The following is a 24,872-nucleotide window of genomic DNA, read 5'->3' as shown; positions in this document are numbered from 1 at the left end:
AATGGTTTGGTCCGGTTTTACTTTCTAGAATTCGCTTTGGACATACCGCTGTGCACATTTTGTAGCCCACTCCAAAATCAAAACGGCACTGTTCATCCATGGAATAATTGATCCCTGGCAGGTCAGGAAGTTTGGGCCAGTCGTGTTCAAAGGGATCATCAAGGAGGCAGTCGTAGGAGCTATTGCAGAAACAAAGGAGAAGAGAGTCATCTGCTGGATATGCATAAACCACAGCTTATAACAGAGGGCCTTTTCAGTGGTGGCACCCACCCTGTGGAATGCCCTCCCATCAAATGTCAAGGAAATAAACAACTATCTGACTTTTAGAAGACATCTGAAAGCAGCCCTGTTTAGGGAAATTTTTAATGTTTGATGTTTTATCATGTTTTTAATGTTCTGTTGGGAGCTGCCCAGAGTGGCTGGGGTATAAATATATTATTAATAATAATAATAATAATAATAATAATAATAATAATAATAATTAATATTTACTCCCACTGAGTTTAAGTAAGGAGGGCATTCCTTATCCACAGCCCATCTTTCAATCTGTTGAGCGGTTCTCAACCTGTGGGTCCCCAGATGTTGTTGGACTACAACTCCCATCATCCCTGAGCTCTGGCCTTGCTGGATAGGGGTGATGGAAGTTGTAGTTCAACAACATCTAGAGACCCACAGGTTGAGAAAGACTGGACGGCATCAAGTAAGAGATAACAGAGATTCTTTCTGCCTATGAACACATGGTGACCAACGCCAGAGGGCACTGCAGGGCCGATAAACTTTTGAGCAAACATACTCAGTTCAAATGCACTGGGATCGCAGAACTTGAGTTTATCAATGCTGGCAACAGCAGTTCTTGAATTAAAGATATTGGTGATTCTTGCCCTGCAAAGAGTAAACATTCTCCCATTTGCCTTATTGTGTTTGGGATCTCTCAGGCTGATTTGAAAGAGGGCTGGTAGGCCCTTCAGATTGTCTGCTGTCTCCCAATTTCTGTTTCCAGTCAGGCACCCCATTTCCCAGTTCACTAAGCCCCCTAACTCTGAGACTGATAGTAACAGAAGGGCATGTCTGCGACAACTGATGTTACTGAAGCACACATTTCTTAATGTTCATGTAAAATACAAGGGAAGAGGGGGGAGAATAAAGGTTCATTGGTGGTGGTGAGAAGGGGATCATTTCCCAAAGACAAAAGGATCCCAATTGATTGGGCTCATAATAAACCAGGGATAGCCATCTGCAGCCCTCCAGATGTTGCTGGACTACAACTCCCATGAGCCCCAGTCAGCATGCCTAACACAGGGGATGATGGGAGATGCAGTTCGGCACCATCTGGAAAGCCACAGTTAAGCCACCCCGGAATATCAAACAAGGCATTTTCCATGAGGGGCGGCCCCGCCACTATCCACCCCAAAACATCAGTAACAACTGTTGCATCAGGTGCTTTGCTATTGGCCTTTAAAAATGCATTAACTGCATGTCAAAATTAGAACAATGAATCTCCATGTCTGTGCACCAACGTCCTTTGCTGTGTGTCACTATGAAGGAAGAGAGGGCCAGGGTTGTTCTTCTTGGTCCTGTTGTTGACCTGCCTTCTGCAACCCATTGTTTCCTCCTGATTCAGTTCTTAAAGCTTCCAAGCCAGATCTGAGACGTTGCCTGGACACTAGCCAAACTTTGGCTTTCCTCATGTGCGCTCCCTAGTCTTGCTCCAGGTATTTAGTGCCTGTTCATACAGCATATGCTGACCACCAGTTGGTCCTTACTGTATGTATCTTTTGACTTCTTGGCCACTGCATCGGGACCAGTGGTATCGATGGAACGCTGCTTGCACCAGGGGAGCCATGACACTCCCCATTGCTGTCTCATCCCCACACCGGTTCCCTTGTCCGTCATGCTCCATTCCCAACCTGAAATCAGAGACCAGCATGATGGAATTAATTGGGGTCAAGAGTGGAGGAGGTTGAAACCATATTTCACACAAAAAATGACTTAGATCAGCTTCTCTTTTACTCTGATAAATTTTACCAGGCTGGTCTAGGTAGCTCAGGGATGGAGAGCCCTGTGGCTTTTCAGATTCTGCAGGACAATTATTCCCATCATCCTTGACCATTGGTCATACTGAGTTGGGCTGATGGGAGCCGGAGCTCAACAATATCTGTAGGACTACACATCTCAACCCTTCCCAAGCTCCTTCAATTCCAGGTTTTCTAGAAGGGAAAGCATGACAGCCATTGTAGTCTGAATTTCAGAGACCCAGGTCCATTATTAGGACTCCATTGCAATTGAAAACCAGGGTCTGTGTTGGACTGCTTTAGACAGGCATTTGGAAGGCTGGTCTAGGATCCTTCTCCCTGAACACTGGTGGGTGGTTCATTAGGGTGCAAGAAGCATTGTCCTACCAGCCTCAGTCTGCCCCAGCTGCTAACCCTCAGGGGTGAAGAACATTTTTGGCCTTGCAGAACATTTTTTTATTTCTCCCCCTTCTTCCCAAGAGGACTAACTTTGACAGGTGGATGGCTGGACGTCATTGTGACATCAGATGACTGATAGGTGGGCATCCTGGTAGATGGAAGGGTCTGCTTCACCACCACATTCTCTGCAAGGAACATGATGGTGAAGCAGCACCCAGCAGGAATATAACCCTCCCATCAATGATGCCAGCTGATGGGCAGTTTGGTGTGGTTGGAGGGAAATGGCCTTACTGGCCAACTTGGACACCCTGGTGGGCCAAGATTGGCCAGTAGACCAGAAATTCCCTAGCATAAGGACATAAGAAGAACCCTATTGGATCTCATCCAGTCCTGCATCTTTCTTCTCCTAGTGGCCAACCAGATTTCCATGGGAAGCCCACAACAAGGACCTGAGTGCTCCTTGCACTTGTGATTCCCAACAACTGGAATTCAGAGGCATCCTGCCTCCAACTTATGGGCATTCAGAAGCATACTACTGAGACTTACACGTGGCCAGTTTCATGGGCGACCACAAAAGCTGAAGAAAATCCATCTTCATGGTTAAGAGTGCAGCTTCTGACAGGATGGCACATGCCTGTTACTGGAGCATAGCCTGTTGAAAATGTAAAAGATTTGGATTTTAAAAATAATACAAAGCACTGTTTGTTAGCCCTCCGTGGCTACAGCTATATCGTCAAGCCTTAACCTACTGACAGAACAGAATTGTCAACAGTGCAGAAGGAGACATTTCTTTACAGTTCTGTGCAAAAGAAAAAGAGAGATTTCCGGTTGTGTCATATGAAAATAGCTAGCTGCCTTACAATGTGCATATAAGCTTAGAATAGTGGCAGTGACTCTCCATGGTTTCTAGTAGGGATCGTGCCCAGCCCTACGCAGAGATTGAACCTAGGACCTTCAGCATGTGAAGCCTTCCCCAAACCCTTTATTTGCCTTTCTATTGCACACTTTCTTCCCTTACTCCATCTCCTTCTGAGTAGGAAGGAACCTTAAAGAAAAATGGCTACTAGAAACCAGGGAGTGTGATTGCCTTTCACCATCAGAGTAACATGAAGCCAGGAGGGATTCAGGAAACCTTTACAACCCATTCCTAGCTTCTAAATACGTTCTTTTAATAACTGTTAGAAGTTCTCTAGTTTTATTTCATAAACCTAGTGGAGTAATAATAATAATTGGGAGAGAAATTGCTGAACACATTCCCCAGCAGGGATAGATTGAGTTACTAAACTTTGACCAACTCTGAATAAAGAGAGAAGAAATGACTTGTGAATTCTGGCTGGATTCCACTTGCCCGAATCAAGTAAGTAGAATCTTGCAAACAGCCAACACAGCAAAATGCTTGTTAAAAAAAAAGTCTTGGTTGCGCTACCTTGCATTCCAGCTGGTCCAAAATCTTGCCTGGTTAGGAATATGGCATGATCGTGGTGTTCCGAGTGGCTGGAGTCTGCTTTCTGTTGCTGATATGCCCAGCGGCAAACATTCTCCAGGCTCCGGGATGGATTTCCTCGTTCAATAAGGCTGATGGACTGAGCAAGAATGTGATATATGTTAGATGGGTCTGATCACAAGTGGAGAGATTGCTACTGGCCAGGCCAGGCGCCAGCACTCAGCACGGCAGAGCAAATGATGTGACTCTGGAGAGCCCTGCAGGAGTGATATTCAGGACCCCTTGTCATATCATTCTATTCTAGAAAAAATAAGATGGCAGCAACTGCAGATGATAGCTCAGTTTGCAAGAGTGTGGTGCTGATAATGCCAAGGTTGCAGGTTCGAACCCCGTATGGGACAGCTACATATTTAGGTTGGACTAGATGATCCTTCCAACTCGATGATTCTAGGAATATATGAATCTATTCTATGATTCTATGCTTCACCTGGCACATGGCCTCATGGTGAGGGGCTGCACGTGGTTGCCCCACCCCACTACTCTACAGGTGTGGGGAACTTCAAGGACTGAATCTGGACCTTTATGCCTCTCTGTTTGCCCCTTGGATCTCTCCCCAGGACACACCCCTTATCCTTGAGCCACACTCCTCACTGACCCCAAGTGTTTTTGCCTTGATGGAACATGTCCTTGAACTCTGATAACACTTTTTGCTCCCCTGGATGGAGGTTGGAGAGCAGTGTATGAAGAAACTAGGCTACTGTTGCCTCACAAGCTGAGGAGACCTGGACATATCATCATCATCATCATCATCATCATCATCTTTATACCCCGCCCATCAGGCTGGGTTTCCCCAGGCACTCTGGGCGGCTTTCAGCACATCTAAAAACATAAGACATCAAACATTAAAAACTTCCTGAAACAGGGCTGCCTTCAGATGCTTTGTAAAAGTTGTGTAGTTCTTTATCTCCTTGATATCTGATGGGAGGGCGTTTTACAGGGAGGGCACCAATACTGAGAAGGCCCTATGCCTGGTTCCCTGTAACTTCACATCTCGCAGTGAGGAAACCGCCAGAAGGCCCTTGGAGGTGGACCTCAGTGTCTGGGCTGAACAATGAGGGTGGAGGCACTCCTTCAGGTGTACTGAAGGTATACACAGATGCCCTTTTCAGTGGCAGCCCTGTCAGGTCAGAACCTCTGCCCTCAATTGCATAAATGAAAGACAGAACTCTGTGTATAGTTAAAATATAATAAAATACTACTGGTAGTATTTTGGATCTTCTGCTATAAACACTCTCTTTTTTCTGGCTCAAGGCAGTCAGATCTGCTTGTTGTAGCTGCATATTAGAAACTTTGCAGAAGACATTATCTCCGATGTTTATATTCTTCATCCCAGTAATGAATTGGGGGCTATCCTTTTCTCTGCGGGAGAAGCCATGTGCAGAACAAATGCTCAATGAGTGAGACAGTCTCAGAACCAGGACAATTGTGGCTGCACAGCTGGGCTTTGCTTACATCCCCAATTGCTGGGGGAGAAGAGGCAACCCTCTTGGAAAATAAATCTGAGGCCAATGACATGCACAGAACTGCCAGCATTTCTGCCAGGGGTGCTTGAAGCAGCAGTGTTGTGCACTCAGATGAAAAGGCAATAAATATTTATTAGTGCTCCGCGTTATTGATGAAGTGGTCCTTCCACCCACCCAAGAAGAATATTTATTAGCACTTAAAGATATTAATGAAGCAGTCCTTTCACCCACCCAAGAAGCATTATACTGTCCAACTAAGTGATAGAATAATGATATATACAAATGACTGCTGTGTGCAGCCATTTATAGCTATAGAACCAAGCCTGCTTTTTCTTTGTCTTTTTGGAGAAAGAGGAGCAGTAGCGTCATAAAGAGAACCCTGGCAGCCAAACTACAGATTATGCAGAAAGGGTGGCAAAATTATGAACTTCAGTGTCGAGGGGCGTATGTTAGAGAGAGAGACCAGTCCCTCTAATCTCAAACAAAAGTGGTGAGTGCCAACAGAATTGTAGCCAAAATAAAGCTGAGAAACTGGAGTGAGGTGTCAGTATGCTGGAAGGTTCCCTAAGGTTCGCAAAAGTACAATCTAGATGGTCTAGATATCAATATTGATATTGATATAGATGACATGATCTACAGAGCCAAGCCATACCTCTAACCCATGGGTAGGCAAACTAAGGCCCGGGGACCGCATCCAGCCCAATCACCTTCTAAATCCGGCCCACGGACAGTCCAGGAATCAGCATGTTTTTACCTGAGTAGAATGTGTGCTTTTATTTAAAATGCATCTCTGGGTTATTTGTGGGGCCTGCCTGGTGTTTTCACATGAGTAGAATGTGTGCTTTTATTTAAAATGCATCTCTAGGTTATTTGTGGGGCATAGGAATTCGTTCATTCCCCCCCCCAAAAAAAAATACAGTCCGGCCCCCCACAAGGTCTGAGGGACAGTGGACTGGCCCCCTGCTGAAAAAGTTTGCTGACCCCTGAGTCTAACCTGTCTCCCCAGGCCACAGTCTTCACTTATCCTGCTTCACACCCTCTTTGAATGTTTTTGCCTACGTGGAATGTGCTTTTGAATTCTGCTAATGCCTCTCAACTCCCCAGATGGAGGGGAATATCTGTAGAAAGTAGCCTTCAGGACATAGGTAGAACTCACCTTTGCTGCCCCGCCCACTATTGCCCCTGGCTCCGCCCATCACTGACTCATGGCCCCTGGAAGGGAATGCATCCTTAAGGCTGAAAAGGTTTCCCCACCCATGACTTAAAGGATGATAATTTGAAGGTATCGCTGGGTTTTCAGAAGCTGACTGCCACTAGATGGCAAAAGAGACTTGGTCTGCTCAGTTTACTCTCCTGCCAAAATCCTCCTAAAGAGAAGTGACAGGATGCAGGCCAGGGCTGTGATTTTGTGGGGTGCAAGATGGGGGAGATCTGAATCAGAAACTGAGAGGAGAATTCAGATTCTGGAGACTCTCAGCTATCAACTTTAAAATCAAGTTTCTAGTCCTTGTGATTGAATTTTTTTATTTGTAAAAGTGTTTGCAGAATGCCAACTGAAGTCTCAGGAGCCAAAAGAGGTGGTTTGGTGGAATTTCTAGTGACCTGGTACATGCAAGGAGGTTTCATTGTTAAGCTACTTTAGCAGTCCAAATGACCACTGAAGTTAAAAATTTGCAAAGCAATTGCTGGGTAAATCATGCAAAGTAAGAGGAATCGCAATGAAGTGTTTTATTTGCATCATTCCGGTGGTTGCAGATTTCAGCTACTTCTGTGCACAGGATTTGGGCTTCCTTGAGTGCAGAACTTTCCCTTAAAAAAATTAAAAAGAAGCCACATGGAATAATCCCAGACTCTATTTGTTCAACCAAAACAGAAAAATACAAGGCAAAGGATAATAATGAAAAGATCTGTTAGATTCTAGAGTGTTGCTCCATTTGCTTTCTTCTTCCGGGCTCAGAATTAAAGCAAACATGATAAGGACACAGACCTTGCTTATCACCTGAGGATTAAGGCAGGATTTGAACCAGCCCGCAGAGGTGGCCGTTGCTGCAGCGGCAACTCTCTCTCTCCTCATTACTCTTCTTCATACACACACAACAAAGAATCCACACACATGTGATGTCTTCGTTCAGGAAACACACATAGTAACATCACACCTTCGAAAAGCAATTTGGATGAGAATAGAGACAGAAGGGACCATTCACTTGGTTTGCTTACCTTGGTGTAGCCCAACATCATCATGCGAACCAGAACAACGTTTATGTGGACCCCCAGGGATTCATCCTGGTAAATTTCATTCACCTAAAAGAGAGAGGCAGAGAAGGTAAAATCTAAACAGTCACAAATCCAAAGTTTGATTCAGTCAACAATTAAAAGGACAACCCAATTTCTGCTTTCCAAAACAGTGCGTGTTGGAACAGTGGGATTTTGCAACTGTGTCAAAGGGAGGATAAATGCATCAAGCTGGTCATGTTGCTTCTTAAAATCTGCACTCCAAATGAGTATTCCTTCTCCTTAGTTTATATCAGTGGTTCCCAAAGTGCTTCCTTCTGGGGGGGGGATGACCTAGGGGGGCACTAAGAGGCAAAGGGGGCGGCAAGGGATGCGGAAGTGAAAATAACTTTTCAGGCATTGGAAAGCTGACATCACTGGATCAAGTTCATCTATTTTGTTAAATTAATTAAACTAAATAGTTTTAATTGGATTTTGAATCAATGTGCAATTACCATATTGGCCCGAATATAAGGCACACTCCCCCCCCCCAAAAAAAAATTCCAACTGTGACAAGTTAAAGTGTGGCTTAAATTTGCGACCTTACAAAAATTGACTTTTACAATATCGATGTAGGGTTTTCTTCAACATTGGCCATTTACGGGTCTGAGTGCTTACAGAATTTTAAGGGAGCAGCTTATTGTCTTTTTTTCTTTGTTCCCCTTGAACTTTAAAGGTGCAGCTTATTTGCGGGTGCAGCTTATATTCAGGCCAATACGGTAATTGCTACTGCAATTAATATTTTATTATATTATTATCTTCCTTAGTGGGCCATGCAGAATGCTATTCTGAATAAATGCCTTTTGTAGTGTATGGGGGATGAGCTTATGGAACCAAGGGGGCGGAAGGTCAAAAAAATTCGGGAATCATTGGTTTATATGAACTTTTCATGATCCCTTGTCCTTGCCACTAGCATCAGATGTTTTGAGTTTTCCTTGTGCCTTTGCATAGTGCGTGGGATTACACCAAAATATTTCAGGTATCTGGAAGAACCAAGACCCCTGCTGTCTCCCGTGTCCCTTTAATAGGGTTTTGGGGAGGGAAATTCAATTTAGTTCACTGATTCACACTTTCTGTAAAAACATGGGGCTAGATTCAGCTTTACAAGCAACTTTACTTTTCCTAGATTTCTTGGAGGCTATCCATTTCTCTCAGGCTCACAGATTGCCAGAGCCTTTTAAATGCTTCAGCTGAGCGTGGTTTTGAAAGGCTCATGAAAAATTGACACAGGTCATCCTCTCAAAGATGCAGACACATTGATCTCCCTCCTTCGCTTACAAAGCACTTTAAGTGGGTTGTGAGGGCAGAGGAAGGGGAATAGAGTCGTAAATGAGGCTGCCTTTTGGCAAGAAAGAAAGACCTGTGCCCTAAGTGACAGATGCCACCGAAGCATTTATACAGGGCCGGCTCTATCATTAGGCAAAGTGAGGCAATTGCCTCTTGCACCACATACTTGCGAGCTGTGGCTAAAGCCCTCCTGGTGTTGCTCCAAAGCGCCCTGGCCTTTTTCCTCTGCATGCTAATACCCTGCCCTTGTCCCCCCAAAATAGCCTGCTGCCTCAGGTACAGTGCAGGATGCCAGTCCAAACTGCTTCTGTTGCGTCAGGCAACAAAATGGCTTGTGCCGGATCTGCATCTTTGGAACACAGATTAAATTTTTGCTAGTTTTTATTTTATTTTTATTTTTATGCTTGTTATACTTAATATGATGTTTATTTAAGGTGCAGTCAGATATGGGGACTATTGTACTAGTTTTCCTGCTTATAATGCTAGCAGGTCTTTTCTGTTTTCTGAGGTATTATGGCACTGTGGCATTTTGAGGGATATATTGCCATGCCGTGCTAAATTTCATTCACATTAGCAGGCATGATGTGAAACGACAAATGATGTCTTTGGACAAGAGAAACCAGTAGGAGAACACTTCAATCTCCCAGGACATTCAATACAAGATTTTGAAGCAGCTGTCTTATTACAAAAGAATTTAAGAAATAGACTTGAAAAAGAAATTGCTGAATTACAACTTATTACCAAACTGAAAACTATGGAAAGACCTGGTCTAAACAGAGATATTGGATTCTTGTCTCATTACACATGCTAAATCTATTTTGGGTCATCTGCATACTATCCCTTGCTTTTTCCTGTAGGACTAATTGCTGTCATTAACAGTCATCAACAGGTTTACCATACCCATTGAGCCAATCACCCATCTTCCACTACCCTTCTGAGAAATACCCCACCCCACCCTCTCACTATATATAAGGGTCTGGTGACTTCTTTTTCAGTGTTTCTGAAGAAGTATGCATGCACATGAAAGCTTATACCAGAACAAACTTAGTTGGTCCATAAGGTGCTACTGGACAATTATTATTTTATTATTATTATTTTGTGTTCGGACAATGTCACTATTCCCCAACTTTCTGCAGGTTCAGGTTCCTGATACACCCATGAAAATGGCAGGAAATAACTGTATACTAGTATACCGCCCCAAATGTTGACACTTTACTTCTGTTGTTTTCCTGGATTGAGGGGTTTTCTTTTCTGGAAGCAATTAACATGCACATGAGTGCTAAACCTCCACTATATTCTGCTAGATTTCCAGAAGTGGTTTTAAGGTCATGTGAAAGCTCAAATATACAGTGGTGCCCCGCAAGACGAATGCCTCGCAAGACGGAAAACCCGCAAGACGAAAGGGTTTTCCATCTGCAGAGGTGCTTCGGAAGACGAATTTCCCTATGGGCTTGCTTTGCAAGACGAAAATTGACGAAAAATTTTGAGGTTGTTTTTTTTTGCTCCAAAACCCCTTTTTCTGAATCACTAAGCTGCTAAAAGCATTTTAGCAGCGAAACCGCTAATCCCTTAAGCCTTAAAAAGCCGTTTTTAGCCCTTAAAGTGCCAATAGCGCTAATAGCGCTAATCCGTCAATGGGCTTGCTTCGCAAGACGAAAAAACCGCAAGACGAAAAGACTCGCGGAACGGATTCTTTTCGTCTTGCGAGGCACCACTGTAGTGCCTAAATTAACAGTTAGGCAAATGCTGGGGGAAGGAATAAACCGTCATGTGAATGTACCCTCAGTAAAGGTAAAGGACCCCTAGACAGTTAAGTCCAGTCAAAGGCGACTATGGGGTTGCGGCAATCATCTTGCTTTCAGGCTCAGGGAGCCAGCGTTTGTCCACAGACAGCTTTCCGGGTCATGTGGCCTGAATGACCAAGCCGCTTCTGGTGCAATGGAACATCGTGATGGAAACCAGAGTGCACAGAAATGCCATTTACCTTCCTGCTACAGTGGTACCTATTTATCTACTTGCACTGGTGTGCTTTCAAACTGCTAGGTTGGCAGGAGCTAGGACAGAGCAGTGGGAGCTCACCCCATCACGGGAATTCAAACCGCTGACCTTCTGATCAGCAAACCCAAGAGGCTCAGTGGTTTAGACCACAGCGCCACCTGCGTCCCTTAGTTCCTTGACTTCATCCCCTCCCCACCTCTATGCTTCAGAATACATCTGCAAAATGCCCTACCAGTTGCGGAGAGAGGGAGTTAGTCCGGAGTACTGGATGAAAAAACATGCTTCCCGGAACAAATACAGAGGGAGAGAACTCACTATATTCATCAGGGTGAGGAGGTAGTTCTGAACGTGTTCTTTGCCATGGAATCGGACGACGGAATCATCCACCCCCAGAAGCACCTCGATGTTGTAGTGATTGTCACCAGCATTCCGGCGCTGCCTCAGTGTCTCGTTCAGCCGTTGCTCTACGCTTGCATACATAGAGTCGAGACTGGGACGCCCCCCAAGGCCAGATTCTAAGGGGAAATAAAAGCACAGGTTCCATTGTTATAATTCATTTCCTACTTTGCCTAGAATTTCCCAGGGGATTTCAAGTGCCCCTTGACATCCTTTAGTTACAGAAGCCGTACCATAAATTACAGATGGACCCCGACCATCTTTCCTGCAAGCTCAGCTAGGAAATAATGTTGGAAACTCATATTACATTGCTGAATGCCTTCCAGTGGAAGGACCATAGCTCAGTGGTAGAGAATCTGTTTTTCAATCCCTGGAATCTGCAAGTAGGTCTGTGAATGCCCCAAGCATGAAACGGTAGAGAGCTGCTGCCACTCAGTGTAAATGGATCATTTCAAGAAACATAATTTTGTCCTGTGCAGTTTTGGCCTCTACAACAGTGTTTCAACCTGAGCTCTTGTGGCCACTGTTTTCTCTGCTTGCTTGGACGTCACTGTGGTTTCAGGACGGGCACCTCTATAGGGTCTCTATTAAGCACTGAATGTGTTCTGCAGGTTCTAGGCCACTGGGAACCATGGGAAATGTTCTTTCCTATGATTCACAGTGTCAGGGAACTGCCATCGGAGCCAGAAGGAGAGGGAGGGCTCCAGAGGGATTCTGGAGAGCGTCCCGGGAGGGAGAGAAGCAGCACATCTTCTGGGGAAGGAAATCAGCGTAGCACCAGTGGAGGAGGGGGGCAGATGGGGGAATCGGCGAGGTGGCTCCAAGACTCCTTGCCGGGAACCAGCAGGGAGAGCACGGGTCCTCTGATGCCCACACCCTCCCTGCGCAGAAGGCTTCCGTGCAGAGAAAGTAGGCGCGGCGACTAGGCGTCAAAGAACTTTTATGCTGGAAGAAGTTCAAGAAATGCCCACTGACAGATTCTGCCAGCGATTGAGACAACCACGGGCGAGTGGCTGTCCAGACAGAAAGGGTTCACTCAGGCAACCCACCCAGGTGTGGCGCCGATTTACGCACGAGCAACCCCTAGAACCATTACACACAGCATCACAGAACGATTCCAAGCAGAATCTTTGTATCACCTAAGGCCTAACAAGCTATCATTGTAGCCTTCACCTCCAATTTTTTTTTTTGGGGGGGGGAGTCATGGGGGAGTACAGGGGTGCCAACTTGAATAAAATATTAGGCGGCCCAGGTAAGTCCCGCCCCACATAACTGATCACATGATGCAGCACACACCATTTGAATGGCAATTCCTGTCAACGTGGCGGGGCACCCTCAAATATTGTACTGCGGGAGTGAAGGGACCTTGGCCCCTAGGAGTTGGCTTCTATGGGGGAGTAACCCACCCTAGTCATAAAAAAAAAAATAGTGCCAAGATTGTCCGTTCCCAGAATTAGTCACTTGTGAATTGGATGGCCATTTTTCAGGGAATCAATATTCACCGCTGATTCCACGTTCCCTTTTAAAATAAGAAACCCACTGCATGTGGTGTAGTGGTTAGAGTATTTGGCTAGGACCTCGGAGACCAGGTTTCAAATCCCCACTCAGCCAAATGAAGTTCACTGGGTGAAATTGGGGCAGCCGAGGACTCTCAGCCAAACCTACCTCACAGAGTTGTTGTGAGGATTAAAAGGGGAAGAAGCACGAGCGTCACCTTGAGCATATTTGAGGAAAAGGTGGGTTGTGTGTGCAGAAAATTAATAATAACCAGTAGAGGGAATTTAACCAAAGTTCTGAAACTTGCACAAATCCTTACAGTGAGCAGCTGCAGGGCCTTGCTCAGTAGTGGAGAATATTCTCTCTCTCTCTCTCTCTCCTAAAATTCATCTCAGTAGCTCAACAACACATAAGTAACCCTCCTTCCTTCCCCACATCAAACAGTGAGACTTCCCTCGCGCTGTGAGCCCTTGCGGGTGAGAAACCCAGCCTAGCAAACAAGCTCTACAATTTGACCTCCGCTTCTTTGCAAGGCTCAAGAATGCAAAGGCTGTGATAGCACACAAGTGGGAAATTCATACCCCTGGCTCCCATTTCTAAAAATTGCTCCTCCTGGCAAGGGTGGGTGGTTTTCTTTCGGGTTTTCTTTTTTTCTTTTTTGGAGCGCCACGTCCAATGGAAATATACAGTCATGTCATCATATCATTATGCCCGTTGCATGAATGGAATAGTCTGAATCGGCAGGTCAGCAGAGGGGGGGGGGGGAGGGCCGTCTGCTCTGCACAGGGCCCATGGGCTTGGCTGTCATTTCCCTCTTTAAATAAGTGGTTTTGTGGTCAGGAGTAAGTGGAGAATCTTCCTTTCTGTGTGTGAAAGGGGCAGGGAGAAACACTTTCTTTCCCCGAATAGCCAGCTCGTTCCTGGACTGTGGATTTGCAGGTTAAAAAGCATCCTCGTTGCCTGCTTTTTTCCTGCGTGAAATAGTCAGGATCTTAATTTACACCCCTGGCAAATGGACAGGTACAGCCTGTCTACTTACAGGAGGGGGGAAAAAAAAGAGGTTTAGCCTGTGGCAAAAGCACCAAGCACAGTTAAACAATGGAGGCAGAGATGGCCAACAACCTGTTGCTGTTGTTTAGTCGTGTCCGACTCTTCGTGACCCCATGGACCAGAGCACGCCAGGCACTCCTGTCTTCCACTGCCTCCCGCAGTTTGGTCAAACTCATATTGGTAGCTTCAAGAACACTGTCTAACCATCTCATCCTCTGTCATCCCCTTCTCCTTGTGCCCTCAATCTTCCCCAACATTTCCAGGGAGTCTTCTCTTCTCATGAGGTCGCCAAAGTATTGGAGCCTCAGCTTCAGGATCTGTCCTTCCAGTGAGCACTCAGGGCTGATTTCCTTAAGAATGGATCGGTTTGCTCTTCTTGCAGTCCATGGGACTCTCAAGAGTCTCCTCCAGCACCATAATTCAAAAGCATCAATTCTTCAGCGATCAGCCTTCTTTATGGTCCAGCTCTCACTTCCATACATCACTACTGGGAAAACCATAGATCCAGATGGTTTTGAAAGAGGGTTGTTTTTCATGAGCCATCCTCAAGCAGCACGTTCTGCTTGCCAGCCACCCACAGAACAATTGGCAAATCAGATGCAGTGTTCACTGGGATAAAGAGAATGCAAACACCTGGCAGAAGGTGGGATCCTCTCTTCCCAATCTGCTTGCTAACCTGCAACCTTCTGCACGCCAAACAGATGCTCTGCCGCGGAGCTGCTGCCAAAAGCTATTTTTTAAAGTTTCCGTTACCTGTAGCAAATCTGTTTGAAGCAGACATGCTAATCTCATGTAATCTCATTCTGAAATTAGCCGGGTCATTCTCATCTATGTGTCTCTTGCAGCCTGGCTTCCTTGGCTTTACACTGGTGTGGCACGTAACGCCACTGCCAGCCACATTTTTTTCTACGAAGAAACTGTGCTGATTTAAAGACGATCCTTAAGAGGTCACTCACTCACCTTCAGAAATCCAGTTCCTTTACTGGGGTGGCAACACACACACACATACCAGCTTTTAACCTTTTTGATGTTTTACGATTTCAGTTATAGTAAGCGATTAAAGGAACCTTGTTTAAAACAAGGACGGGGCAGCCTATAACCCTCCAGATTTTGTTTATTCATTCATTTGTTGCTTTAAAAATATATAAACTGCATGTTCAAAAGACAATGGATTTCAGACGAATATACGCAGGAATTTAAAATCTGCAAAACAACAGGAGAGACTGGAGGAGGAGGAGGTTATTGGTTTGGGTGGGTGGGTGTGTTGCTCTTGTTTGTTTTTTGTGTTTTTATTTTGTGTTTTTATGTTGTGAGCTGCCCTGAGATCTATGGATGAAGCATACAAACTTAATAACTCATCATAATAAAATAACTGTACAATGAAACAGAGGGGAGAAACTATTCAGTCCACTGAAAGCACCACAGTTTTAAATGCCAGGGCAAATAAACAAGGGTTTAACCTACTGCTGGGCTCCATCTCCCATCAGCCTCCGCCAGCATGGCCAATGGTCAGGGATGATGGGAGTTGTAGTTTGAAAGACAAAGCAGAAAACAGTACGTCCAGAGACCAATAGATTCCCCATTCCTGATTTAAAGAGAAAACTGAATTCAATACAAACATGTCCACACTTGGCACACGTTCCCTTAGAACTGAATTATGACCATGTATCAAAGTACTGAATTAAAGCCTGTAATTCTATATAATAGAAATAAGTGCAGAGGGTGTATGTTTTGGCCTTCTGAGGCTAAGCACTGTCATGTATTTGATATTTACAAGACTTCCTTTGTAGACCTAAAACCTGCAAGTTGCTGTAACATCAGTAGCCGACTGTGTGATGGGATGAATACACTCATCTGATCACCCAACAGCTGAGTCGACGCTGCTTACCAGGAGGTGATAGAGAGGCTGGTGGAGTGCAAATGCATCATTAGCACCAGATTGGCTCTGCCATTGCATCTGCACCGCACTGACCTCTCCAATGCATCACCTCCCAGTATGCAGCAGAGACTCGGCTCTCAGGAAGTCAGGCAAGAGCCACCACCCTTTCATTAAGAATCCATGGAGGTCACGTTGATGATTTGATACTTCTCTTAACTGTGCAGTGTGCTCGGTTCCAGATGATGAATCTCTAGCACTCTACCAACCAAACGGCATCTACATTTAAGGTCTGATCTCATAGAGGAACACTAATTTTCCTGCTAATTTTCCTTCTGGAAACTGGTAGAAAATTAGCTTTCACGTAACTGATCTTAATTAGCATCCTTTTGTGCATGGGAGCACAAAAGGGCAAACATAAATCTGTCGCTCATCTCTAATCAGAGTAAGAAGTGCATGGGAACTCACGGCTAAAGGTTTTAGATTTTAGATTTTAGATAACCTTACCAATGGTTAGGTGGCTGGGTCTGATATGAACTGGGAGTCTCCCAGCATTTGGAGGGCCACAGGTTAAGCACCCCTGTTAGATCATGCTCCCAGGTTCAGTAAAGGCTATTTTTAGTTATAAACCATTTTTTTAAAAAATAGCGACCAATGCATGCTTGCTCAGGATATGTATTAATTGCAAAATGTAAAGCTTGACTGAAACCCACCTTCCTTCTCAGTTTAAATAAACCTACCCTGCCTTTTCCTCGGTTAAACAAGGATTGTCCTGTTAGCTAATAGGCCTAGAAAATGAAGGATTTCAACAAACAGTGCACTCTTCAGTTCATTCCCTGCTATACACACACACCTACACCCACCCTGTAGTTATTAACCTAACCCGCTTTGAATCCTTGAATTTAAGCCAATGCAGTTCCACTTAGGTCAGTGGGGCAAGTCCATCTTAGGCAGAAGCATTTCAGCTTAACTAGTTTGTGAATCAAACTGATGACCTAATGAGGTTAGTGGAGGACTAACAAGCTCAGTAGGGTCTGCAGGTTATCAGCACTTGCAGACTGTAGGCCAAGGGCCATAGCTTAGTGCTACAGCACCTGCCTTGCAGACAGAAGGTCCCAGGTTCGATCCCTGGTGTCTTCAGGTAGGGCTATAATCATAGAATTGTAGAGTTGCAAGGGACCCTGAGGGTCATATAGTTCAATGCAGGAATCTCAGCTAAAGCATCCATGGCAGATCACCACCCGCCCTCTACTTAGAAACCTCCAATGAAGGACCCACCCTCTGCTTAGAAACCTCCAATGAAGGAGAGTCATAGAATCATAGAATCATAGAATCATAGAGTTGGAAGAGACCACAAGGGCCATCGAGTCCAACCCCCTGCCAAGCAGGAAACACCGTCAGAGCACTCCTGACATATGGTTGTCAAGCCTCTGCTTAAAGACCTCCAAAGAAGGAGACTCCACCACACTCCTTGGCAGCAAATTCCACTGTCGAACAGCTCTTACTGTCAGGAAGTTCTTCCTAATGTTTAGGTGGAGTCAACCATTTTCCAATGGAGTCCATTCAACTGTCAAGCAGTTCTTACTGTCAGAAAGTTCTACCTGATTTTCAGTCGGAATCTCCCTTCTTGTAACTTGAAGCCACTGCTTCAGGTCCTACCCTCCAGAGCAAGAGAAAACAAGCTTGCTCCATCTTTCATATGACAGCCCTTGAGATATTTGAAGACAGTTATTATATCTCCTCTTAGTCTCTTCCTAAGACTAAACATACCCAGCTCCTTCAATCGTTCCTCATAAGGCTTGGTTTCCAGACCCTTGATCATCTTGGTCACCCTCCTCTGCACACATTCCAGCTTGTCAATATCCTACTTAAATTGTGGTGCCCAGAACTGGACACAGTATTCCAGATGTGCTCTGACTTGCTCCCTGACCCCGCCTCCTTCTTGTGCTCCAGTTACAACTTGTTGTGTGGTCCTGACTTCTCAATTACTCACAACTCCTGGTTCTCGGCACCTGCCTCACCTCAGACATTTGCCTGTTGTCCATCCTTGTCAGTGGTTGCCCTGAAAGGGGCAGGTGATTTGGAGGAATAAAGAGTCAACCATTGGGCATAAAGAACACCATGGATAGGGGGGAAATTCAATTCATTTCATATTTAAAGGAGAATCTACCTAATTTACTTTTTCTGAAATGATGCACAAACTGAAAGGTAGGAGTCCTTCAAAATGCACATATTGATGAATTTTTGCAATAAAGTTATCCAGCCAAATCACGTATACAAAAATGCATATTTTTGTAAAGTGTGCATTTGTGAATATAAGTTGCAAAAATACTTTCCGGTAGGGGAAAGTGCTTTGCAAAAGGGTGTACACTGTGAGAATTTGCTTACAGAAATGTGTAGATGAGAATAAATTATTCAGGTCACCAATGTCCCTTTGGATACAGATAATTATTTTGAGACACAGATTGAAAATAACCTTAGGCCTGTGTGTGCCTTGAACGGGCATCATAGCTTGCCACAGAGAGCTGTTTTATGTTAAAACTGTATTTTGCAGGCCTCAGAATAAGAAATAAATGAGCTCTCTCATAAAAAAAGGAGGTGCATACATTTGTATGCCAAGAGCGAATGGAGCCAAAAAGTACTGTAAATCTGTTTACTAAAAAGAACTTTCTTCCACAAGTAACTTAAAGGAGGGGGGGATCAAACACTGCTTTCCATATAACACAAACATGGAAGCAGCTGAAAGGACGAAATGTTAAAACCCATTCAAACTCACACATCGCAGTCTAAACAGCATGGCGGAGAAAATGTAAGCCCACCATAGTTTTTAAGAAATGAAGTTAAAGGGGATTCTATCAAAGAAATAATGGGGGGGGGGGACACATACAAAGGTGAGTTTCTGGTTTCCATATATTTGTCACACTCTTGCGTGACCAAGAAATAGCGTAAGGGTGGAGCTATGTAGATTTCGGGGCAGGACTGAACTGAAAGCAGGGGGCTTCTCAGGGGCTTCCCTTCAGTTCCATAGGACAAAGTATGACATATCAGGAAAGCTATGTTGCTGCCTGAGGCACGACAAGATCCCAACATCACCACTTCCATTTACCGGACTGCTAACGGAATCGTAAATCCACACAGGCAATTGGGTACTACCCTCCAACACGCCACAGGGCAGCATGGTAGGCCATGAAAGCAGGAGGGACATTTTAGTGATTATTTGTCAACCAGTAGGAAGCACCATTTCATTCAAAAATGCCCCTTGAAAGAGTATAGCATCATTCTGGTGTATTTCTGGCTCAAACAAATATGGCGCCCACCAGCCAAATGGAGGCTGGAGGATCACCGTGGAATCTTGTCCTAGCTGAAATTAATTCCACGCTCAGAATGCATAAGGCAGGTTAGCCCCCTCTTTGACTTTTGACCTTCTCACACCAATTTACCCATTAGGATAATAGTAGAATCATAGAATTGTAGAGTTAGTCCAACACCCTGCAATGTAAGAATCTCAGCTAAAGCATCCATTTCAGATGGCCATCCAACCTCTGCCTAAAATCCTCCAAGGAACTAAAGTCCACCACCTCCCGAGGGGGGGTGTTGTATTGTCAAACAGCTCTTACTGTCAGAAAGTGCTTCCTGATGTTTAGTCGAAATCTCCTTGTAACTTGAAGCCCTTGGTTCGAGTCCGCCCCTCCAGAGCAGGAGAAAACAGGCTTGTTCCCTCTTCCATGTGACACCCCTTGAGATATCTGAAGTTGGCTATTGTATCTTCTCTCAGTCTCTTTTTTTCCAGTCTAAACATACCCAGCTCCTTCAACCATTCCTCATCAGGCTTGGCCTTGATTATCTTGGTTGCCTTCTTCTGCACACATTTGACAAATGTTGAACTGGTCCTGGCTCTCTATACTCAAGTTTTATTTTATTGTGCAACACCTCCTGGACACAAGAATATTGCATTGGTGGGAGATTTATCCCACAATGCTTCACCAACAATAGCACATTATTGCTGCGCAGAGGGGCTGTTAGACTGGGCATGGTGTGTGCTCAAATTTGGTTGGGCATTTTTTGAGTGGGCAGGAGCCAAATTGAGCTTCCAGCTGGAAATGTTGGATTTGCATCCAGTGAAATAATTGCTTTCATTGCAGTGATTTCCACAAGTGCAATGGAACTTCTCCCTCCATGCAACCCTCTGGAGATATATAGTTGGAACCAACCTTCTACTAAAATGCTTGTGAATGCAACCCAGTAGTATTGCTGCAACACATTGAATAAAAACCATTCTCTCAATGCCTTCAAGCAATCCCCTTCCATCTCCAGCACACGCCTGCTCACTGTAAACCTACTGGAAATGGTGTGGAATGTGGGTAATGGCAGCAGCAAATGCTACAGACCCAAGTTGTTTTTAGAAAGAAGTGAGGGACGCAGAATATTTGCCAGTTCCATGCTAAAGAATGCTTATGAGATCATTCCTCAAACTGCTTTTTCTTCCACACACCTGACATATTGGTTCGGCCTTTACGTTTGCTGGAAGCTCCGTTGGCTTTTTTGTATTTTATGGCTCTTAAAGGAGAACAGCTGGTACCATCGATAGCTTGCTGCAGAAGTGCATGAAAGATTTATAATGCAATGTGTTTCATCAAGTGAAACATACACACTTATGCCTACGCCATATGACTCTGATGTCCCTGCCTAATTATTCTTAAGAGCCACGAGATACTGTTTAAATGTTGCATCCAACTAAATTATACTTGGAGCAGAGCCACAGAAATTAATGGAGCTAAGCTAGTCGTGTCCATTATTTTTAATGCATCTGCTTTAAGTAGAACTAACACTGGGCATAGCTCCATCAAACGAGGAATACTAAAAAGGGGCTTCATCCCTGCGGCAAACGCTGCCAACATTGATGCTGCAGTTTTTACCTGCTACAATAAGGACCAGATGCTTTCCATTTCTTCTAAGCAAAGGAAATGATTTTCAAGACACGGGGCCTGCTCTGGATGCTACTTAAAAAGGATGGGAGCTGATCTCAAGGGCAGTTACAGCCTCCTGGATTCCCAGACTCCAGGGCTTCCAAGCCCTTTCAGTCATCTTGTTGCAGCAATCCTCCTAAATTGAAATAAATGTGGTATTGTCTTTCCATCCTGGCAGCTGGAGACTTCCGATTGCTGCTCTTGGTTCTCAGGAGCTTGGCAAGTGGTAGGTTTTCTTGCAACTGACCAGACACTGTTTCTGTCTCATGGCAGAAATTTCTGGATCTGAACAACAGCATGAATTGTGGATGAATATGCCCAGTGACTTTGCTTAAATGATCTCGTTCATTCCCCCTCTGCCCTTCAAGTGAGAACTGGGGGTCCTGGAAGTGAGAAGATGGGTAATGGCAAGCAAGCTTCACGAAACGAAACTTGACTGACATTATTAATCTTATCCTGTGGTAGGCCACCATTTCTGAAATGCTCTCCCTGTAAGGTCTGAATCAAAGTTGAATACTCTCCAACATTTCTCCAATGAAAATGTTGTTGTTGTTGTTGTTTAGTCGTTTAGTCATGTCCGACTCTTCGTGACCGCATGGACCAGAGCATGCCAGGCACTCCTGTCTTCCACTGCCTCCCACAGTTTGGTCAGACTCATAGCTTCGAGATGTTCTATTGCATCCTCACCATCCTCCTCCTCCTCATAATTTTATTATTTATATGCTGCCCATCAGATTGGTTCACCCCAACCACTTTGGGTGGCTTCCAACATATATAAAAACCTAATAAAACATTAAACATTTTTAAACTTCCCTATACAGGGCTGCCTTCACATGGCTGGGGGGTTGGATAACTCCATACCCTCCAAGATTTCTCCAATTAAAATAGGGACATCCTAAGGGTTAAACCACAGAGCCAAGAACTTGTCGATCAGAAGGTCGGCAGTTCGAATCCCCGTGCCTGGGTGAGCTCCCGTTGCTCGGTCCCTGCTCCTGCCAACCTAGCAGTTCGAAAGCACGTCAAAGTGCAAGTAGATAAATAGCTACCACTCCGGTGGGAAGGTAAACAGCGTTTCCGTGCGCTGCTCTGCTTTGCCAGAAGTGGCTTAGTCATGCTGGCCACATGACCTGGAAGCTGTACGCCAGCTCCCTCGGCCAATAAAGCGAGAAGAGCGCCGCAACCCCAGAGTCGGCCACGACTGGACCTAATGGTCAGGAGTCCCTTTACCTTTAAGGAAAAGTAGGACATTCCAGGATCAAATCAGAAACCGGGATGGCTTCTGTAAATGCGGGACTGTCCCTGGAGGGTCTGAACTTGTGATTGGTAGTCTCAATCCCTCTCTCTCTCTCTCTCTCTCTCTCACACACACACACACACACACAGAGAGAGAGAGAGACCATTTTCAAGCAAGTCAATCAATATAGATAGAGCAGATGCTTGGCATATTGCAGATGAGCCACTAATGCACTATGAATGAATTGGCTTACTCAACAGTGCTTTATCTGATGAACATTTTTCTCTCCTTAGAATAAAACTTGGATTGCATTAACCTTCTCTCCAACCTTAACACCATTTTAATGTCATTGCTTTAACGGCATGGTCCAGTAAATTGTAAAGCTTTTATCAGCTTAGCTGAAGCGAAATGGGATTTGCCATTCTTCAGAGTAAGTAAGCTGGAGTGCCTCGTCTTTTGCAAAAAAAAGAAGAAGAAAAAAGAAGGAGGGGGGGGTTGTGTCAACTGCCTTTAACTGCTGAACTTTTTCTGTAGAAGGAATTTAGTGGTGCCCCAACCATTCCCAATTCAGAGGCCATTTAGCCTTTTCCAACCAAATCCTGGGTTTCATACTTATGTGAAACGTTCTCCAACATTGTGGCTACCAGGCTCTGTCCACTTCCTTGCTAGCAGAGATACTGTCCTTCAGAGGGACTCAAAGTGCCTCCACCAAGCAGCAGCCCAAGAAGAAACTTGCCCACATTTCTGTGGGGAGGACAGGCAGGGAGTGTGCCTGCTTGGCCATTGCTGGGCACTCAAGAGGACCTCGGGCAATCATTGTCCAAAGAAGCTGCTCCCTTGACCCATCTAACAGAAAGAGTGGGGGACAGAGAGAGAGAGAACGCCAGTGTGATCAACTGTGTTTGACCGAACAGGAGGGAGGATGTCTTGGAGGGTGTAATGCGCAGACAAGAGGCAGGAGAAGCACTTTAGAGGATGGAATATTGGGAAGGAGCAGCTGGAGTTAAGATAGAACAAGGTATGGGTCTCTCTCTGTGGCAGCACCTAGGCTAAAGAACTCCCCACCTAAAGCAGCCTGCTGGGTGGGGTGGAACTGCTAGTAGATGGGGCTCTGTTTCTTACCAGGAAGCAGGCAAGCACACCAGCAAGAGCACCAGATTGGCTCCACCAGGGTGTTTGCACCTTGCTGACCTCCGCACTGCCTAGACCTCCCAGTGAGTGACAGTGACCCACCTGCTGGGAAGCTAGTTTGGTAACTCTTCCCTACCCAACAAGCCACATCTGGTCCCAGCCCAGCCCATTACAGGGTACCTCGGGTTACAGACACTTCAGGTTACAGACTCCCCTAACCCAGAAATAGTACCTTGGGTTAAGAAATTTGCTTCAGGATGAACAGAAATCGTGCTCCGGCGGCATGGCGGCAGCAGGAGGCCCCATTAGCCAAAATGGTGCTTCAGGTTAAGAACAGTTTCAGGTTAAGAATGGACCTCCAGAACGAATTAAGTTCTTAACCTGAGGTACCACTGTATGCAGGTGCCTCCACATGAAGCAGAAGCAAAAGTAGACAGCAAGGTGACATAAAACTCTGCCTCGGTACCCTTTTATTGAAGTTAAAGGGCATGACAGGGGGCAAGGCAGAGACTTTCAAGGGCCAGATTGAGGGGCCTGGAGGGCCGCACTCAGCCCTGTGGCTTGAGGTTATGCAACCCTACTTTAAAGGTTTCAGAACCTCCCCACTTCAATTTCTGTAGAAAAACTGTGATGATGCCTTTGCCAATGCTCTCAACCACTGTTGAGCAATAGACAAAGGAAGTCTCCCAGAAATCTTTCCAGAGGGTGATGATAACTTTCACAAGTCAAGAAGTGGATGTAACTTAAAATTTCACATTACCTAATTTCCCCCCAACCCGTATAACACTACGTACAATGTTTCTTTGGGGTGAAAAGGGTGTTTTGAAGAAAAACCCCATTCTGTTCTTCCCATGGAGAAAGGATCATAACCTTCTGTTTAAGGCATCTTGGGGTTCTGGCACTTCTTTAAAAGGAGCCCTTTGGCAATTCCTATAGCAGCAGAAATGTTCCTAAAATATTCAAAAGCCCATTAGCATGCACACAAAAATCATGCCCTTAACATGACATCTCCAAACTGATTTCTGAAATTACGACAAGGAAAGTACATTAAGGAGTTCTCGGTCTCTCTCTCCTTCTGTGGTTTGTTCAAGGAAGACTGTCAAGGCAATTTATTAAAACAAGTTTTTAAAAATATGGGTTATCATAAATAGTTTTGAAAAGGAAAAGCAGGTGAGTTTGAGCGAAATCAACTTTGTACACTTAGCTCCAATATTAGTCAAACTTTGTAGAGGAATAGTCATATGAAAGTGAGAGCTGGACCATAAAGAAGGCTGATCGCCGAAGAATTGATGCTTTTGAATTATGGTGCTGGAGGAGACTCTTGAGAGTCCCATGGACAGCAAGAAGATCAAACCTATCCATTCTTAAGGAAATCAGCCCTGAGTGCTCACTGGAAGGACAGATCCTGAAGCTGAGGCTCCAATACTTTGGCCACCTCATGAGAAGAGAAGACTCCCTGGAAAAGACCCTGATGTTGGGAAAGGAGAAGGGGACGACAGGGGACAAGATGGTTGGACAGTGTTCTCGAAGCTACCAGCATGAGTCTGACCAAACTGTGGGAGGCAGTGGAAGACAGGAGTTCCTGGCGTGCTCTGGTCCATGGGGTCACGAAGAGTCGGATACCACTAAACGACTAAACAACAACAACACATGCTTCCAAGTTTCCCGCTGGGGCATCTGGGTGGCCATTGTAAGAACAGGATGCTGGACTAGATGGGCCATTGGCCTGATCCAGCAGAGCTCCTCTTATGTATTTGAGTTACCTCCACACCATAGATCTAAAGTGC

At 45.1% G+C, this 24,872-nt stretch overlaps 1 protein-coding gene across 1 annotated transcript in view; it reads right to left on the bottom strand.

Annotated features, from left to right (window-relative positions):
- Nucleotides 1-24,872, bottom strand: part of ADAMTS3 (ADAM metallopeptidase with thrombospondin type 1 motif 3) — a 136,428-nt gene that overhangs the window by 45,733 nt on the left and 65,823 nt on the right. The window contains exons 5-10 of the mRNA XM_083398240.1: nucleotides 11,250-11,449; nucleotides 7,596-7,679; nucleotides 3,838-3,994; nucleotides 2,958-3,063; nucleotides 1,764-1,907; nucleotides 47-179 (exon numbers count right to left, since the gene is read on the bottom strand). Coding sequence (XP_083254366.1) covers nucleotides 47-179; nucleotides 1,764-1,907; nucleotides 2,958-3,063; nucleotides 3,838-3,994; nucleotides 7,596-7,679; nucleotides 11,250-11,449 — 824 coding nt within the window. The remainder of the gene's footprint in view (nucleotides 1-46; nucleotides 180-1,763; nucleotides 1,908-2,957; nucleotides 3,064-3,837; nucleotides 3,995-7,595; nucleotides 7,680-11,249; nucleotides 11,450-24,872) is intronic.

Source organism: Podarcis tiliguerta (genome assembly GCF_965153285.1).
Source record: "Podarcis tiliguerta genome assembly, chromosome: 9".
In the NCBI taxonomy this organism is placed as follows: domain Eukaryota; kingdom Metazoa; phylum Chordata; class Lepidosauria; order Squamata; family Lacertidae; genus Podarcis; species Podarcis tiliguerta.
Note: the sequence above shows the minus strand (reverse complement) of the source record. Positions and strands in the feature narration are given on the sequence as shown.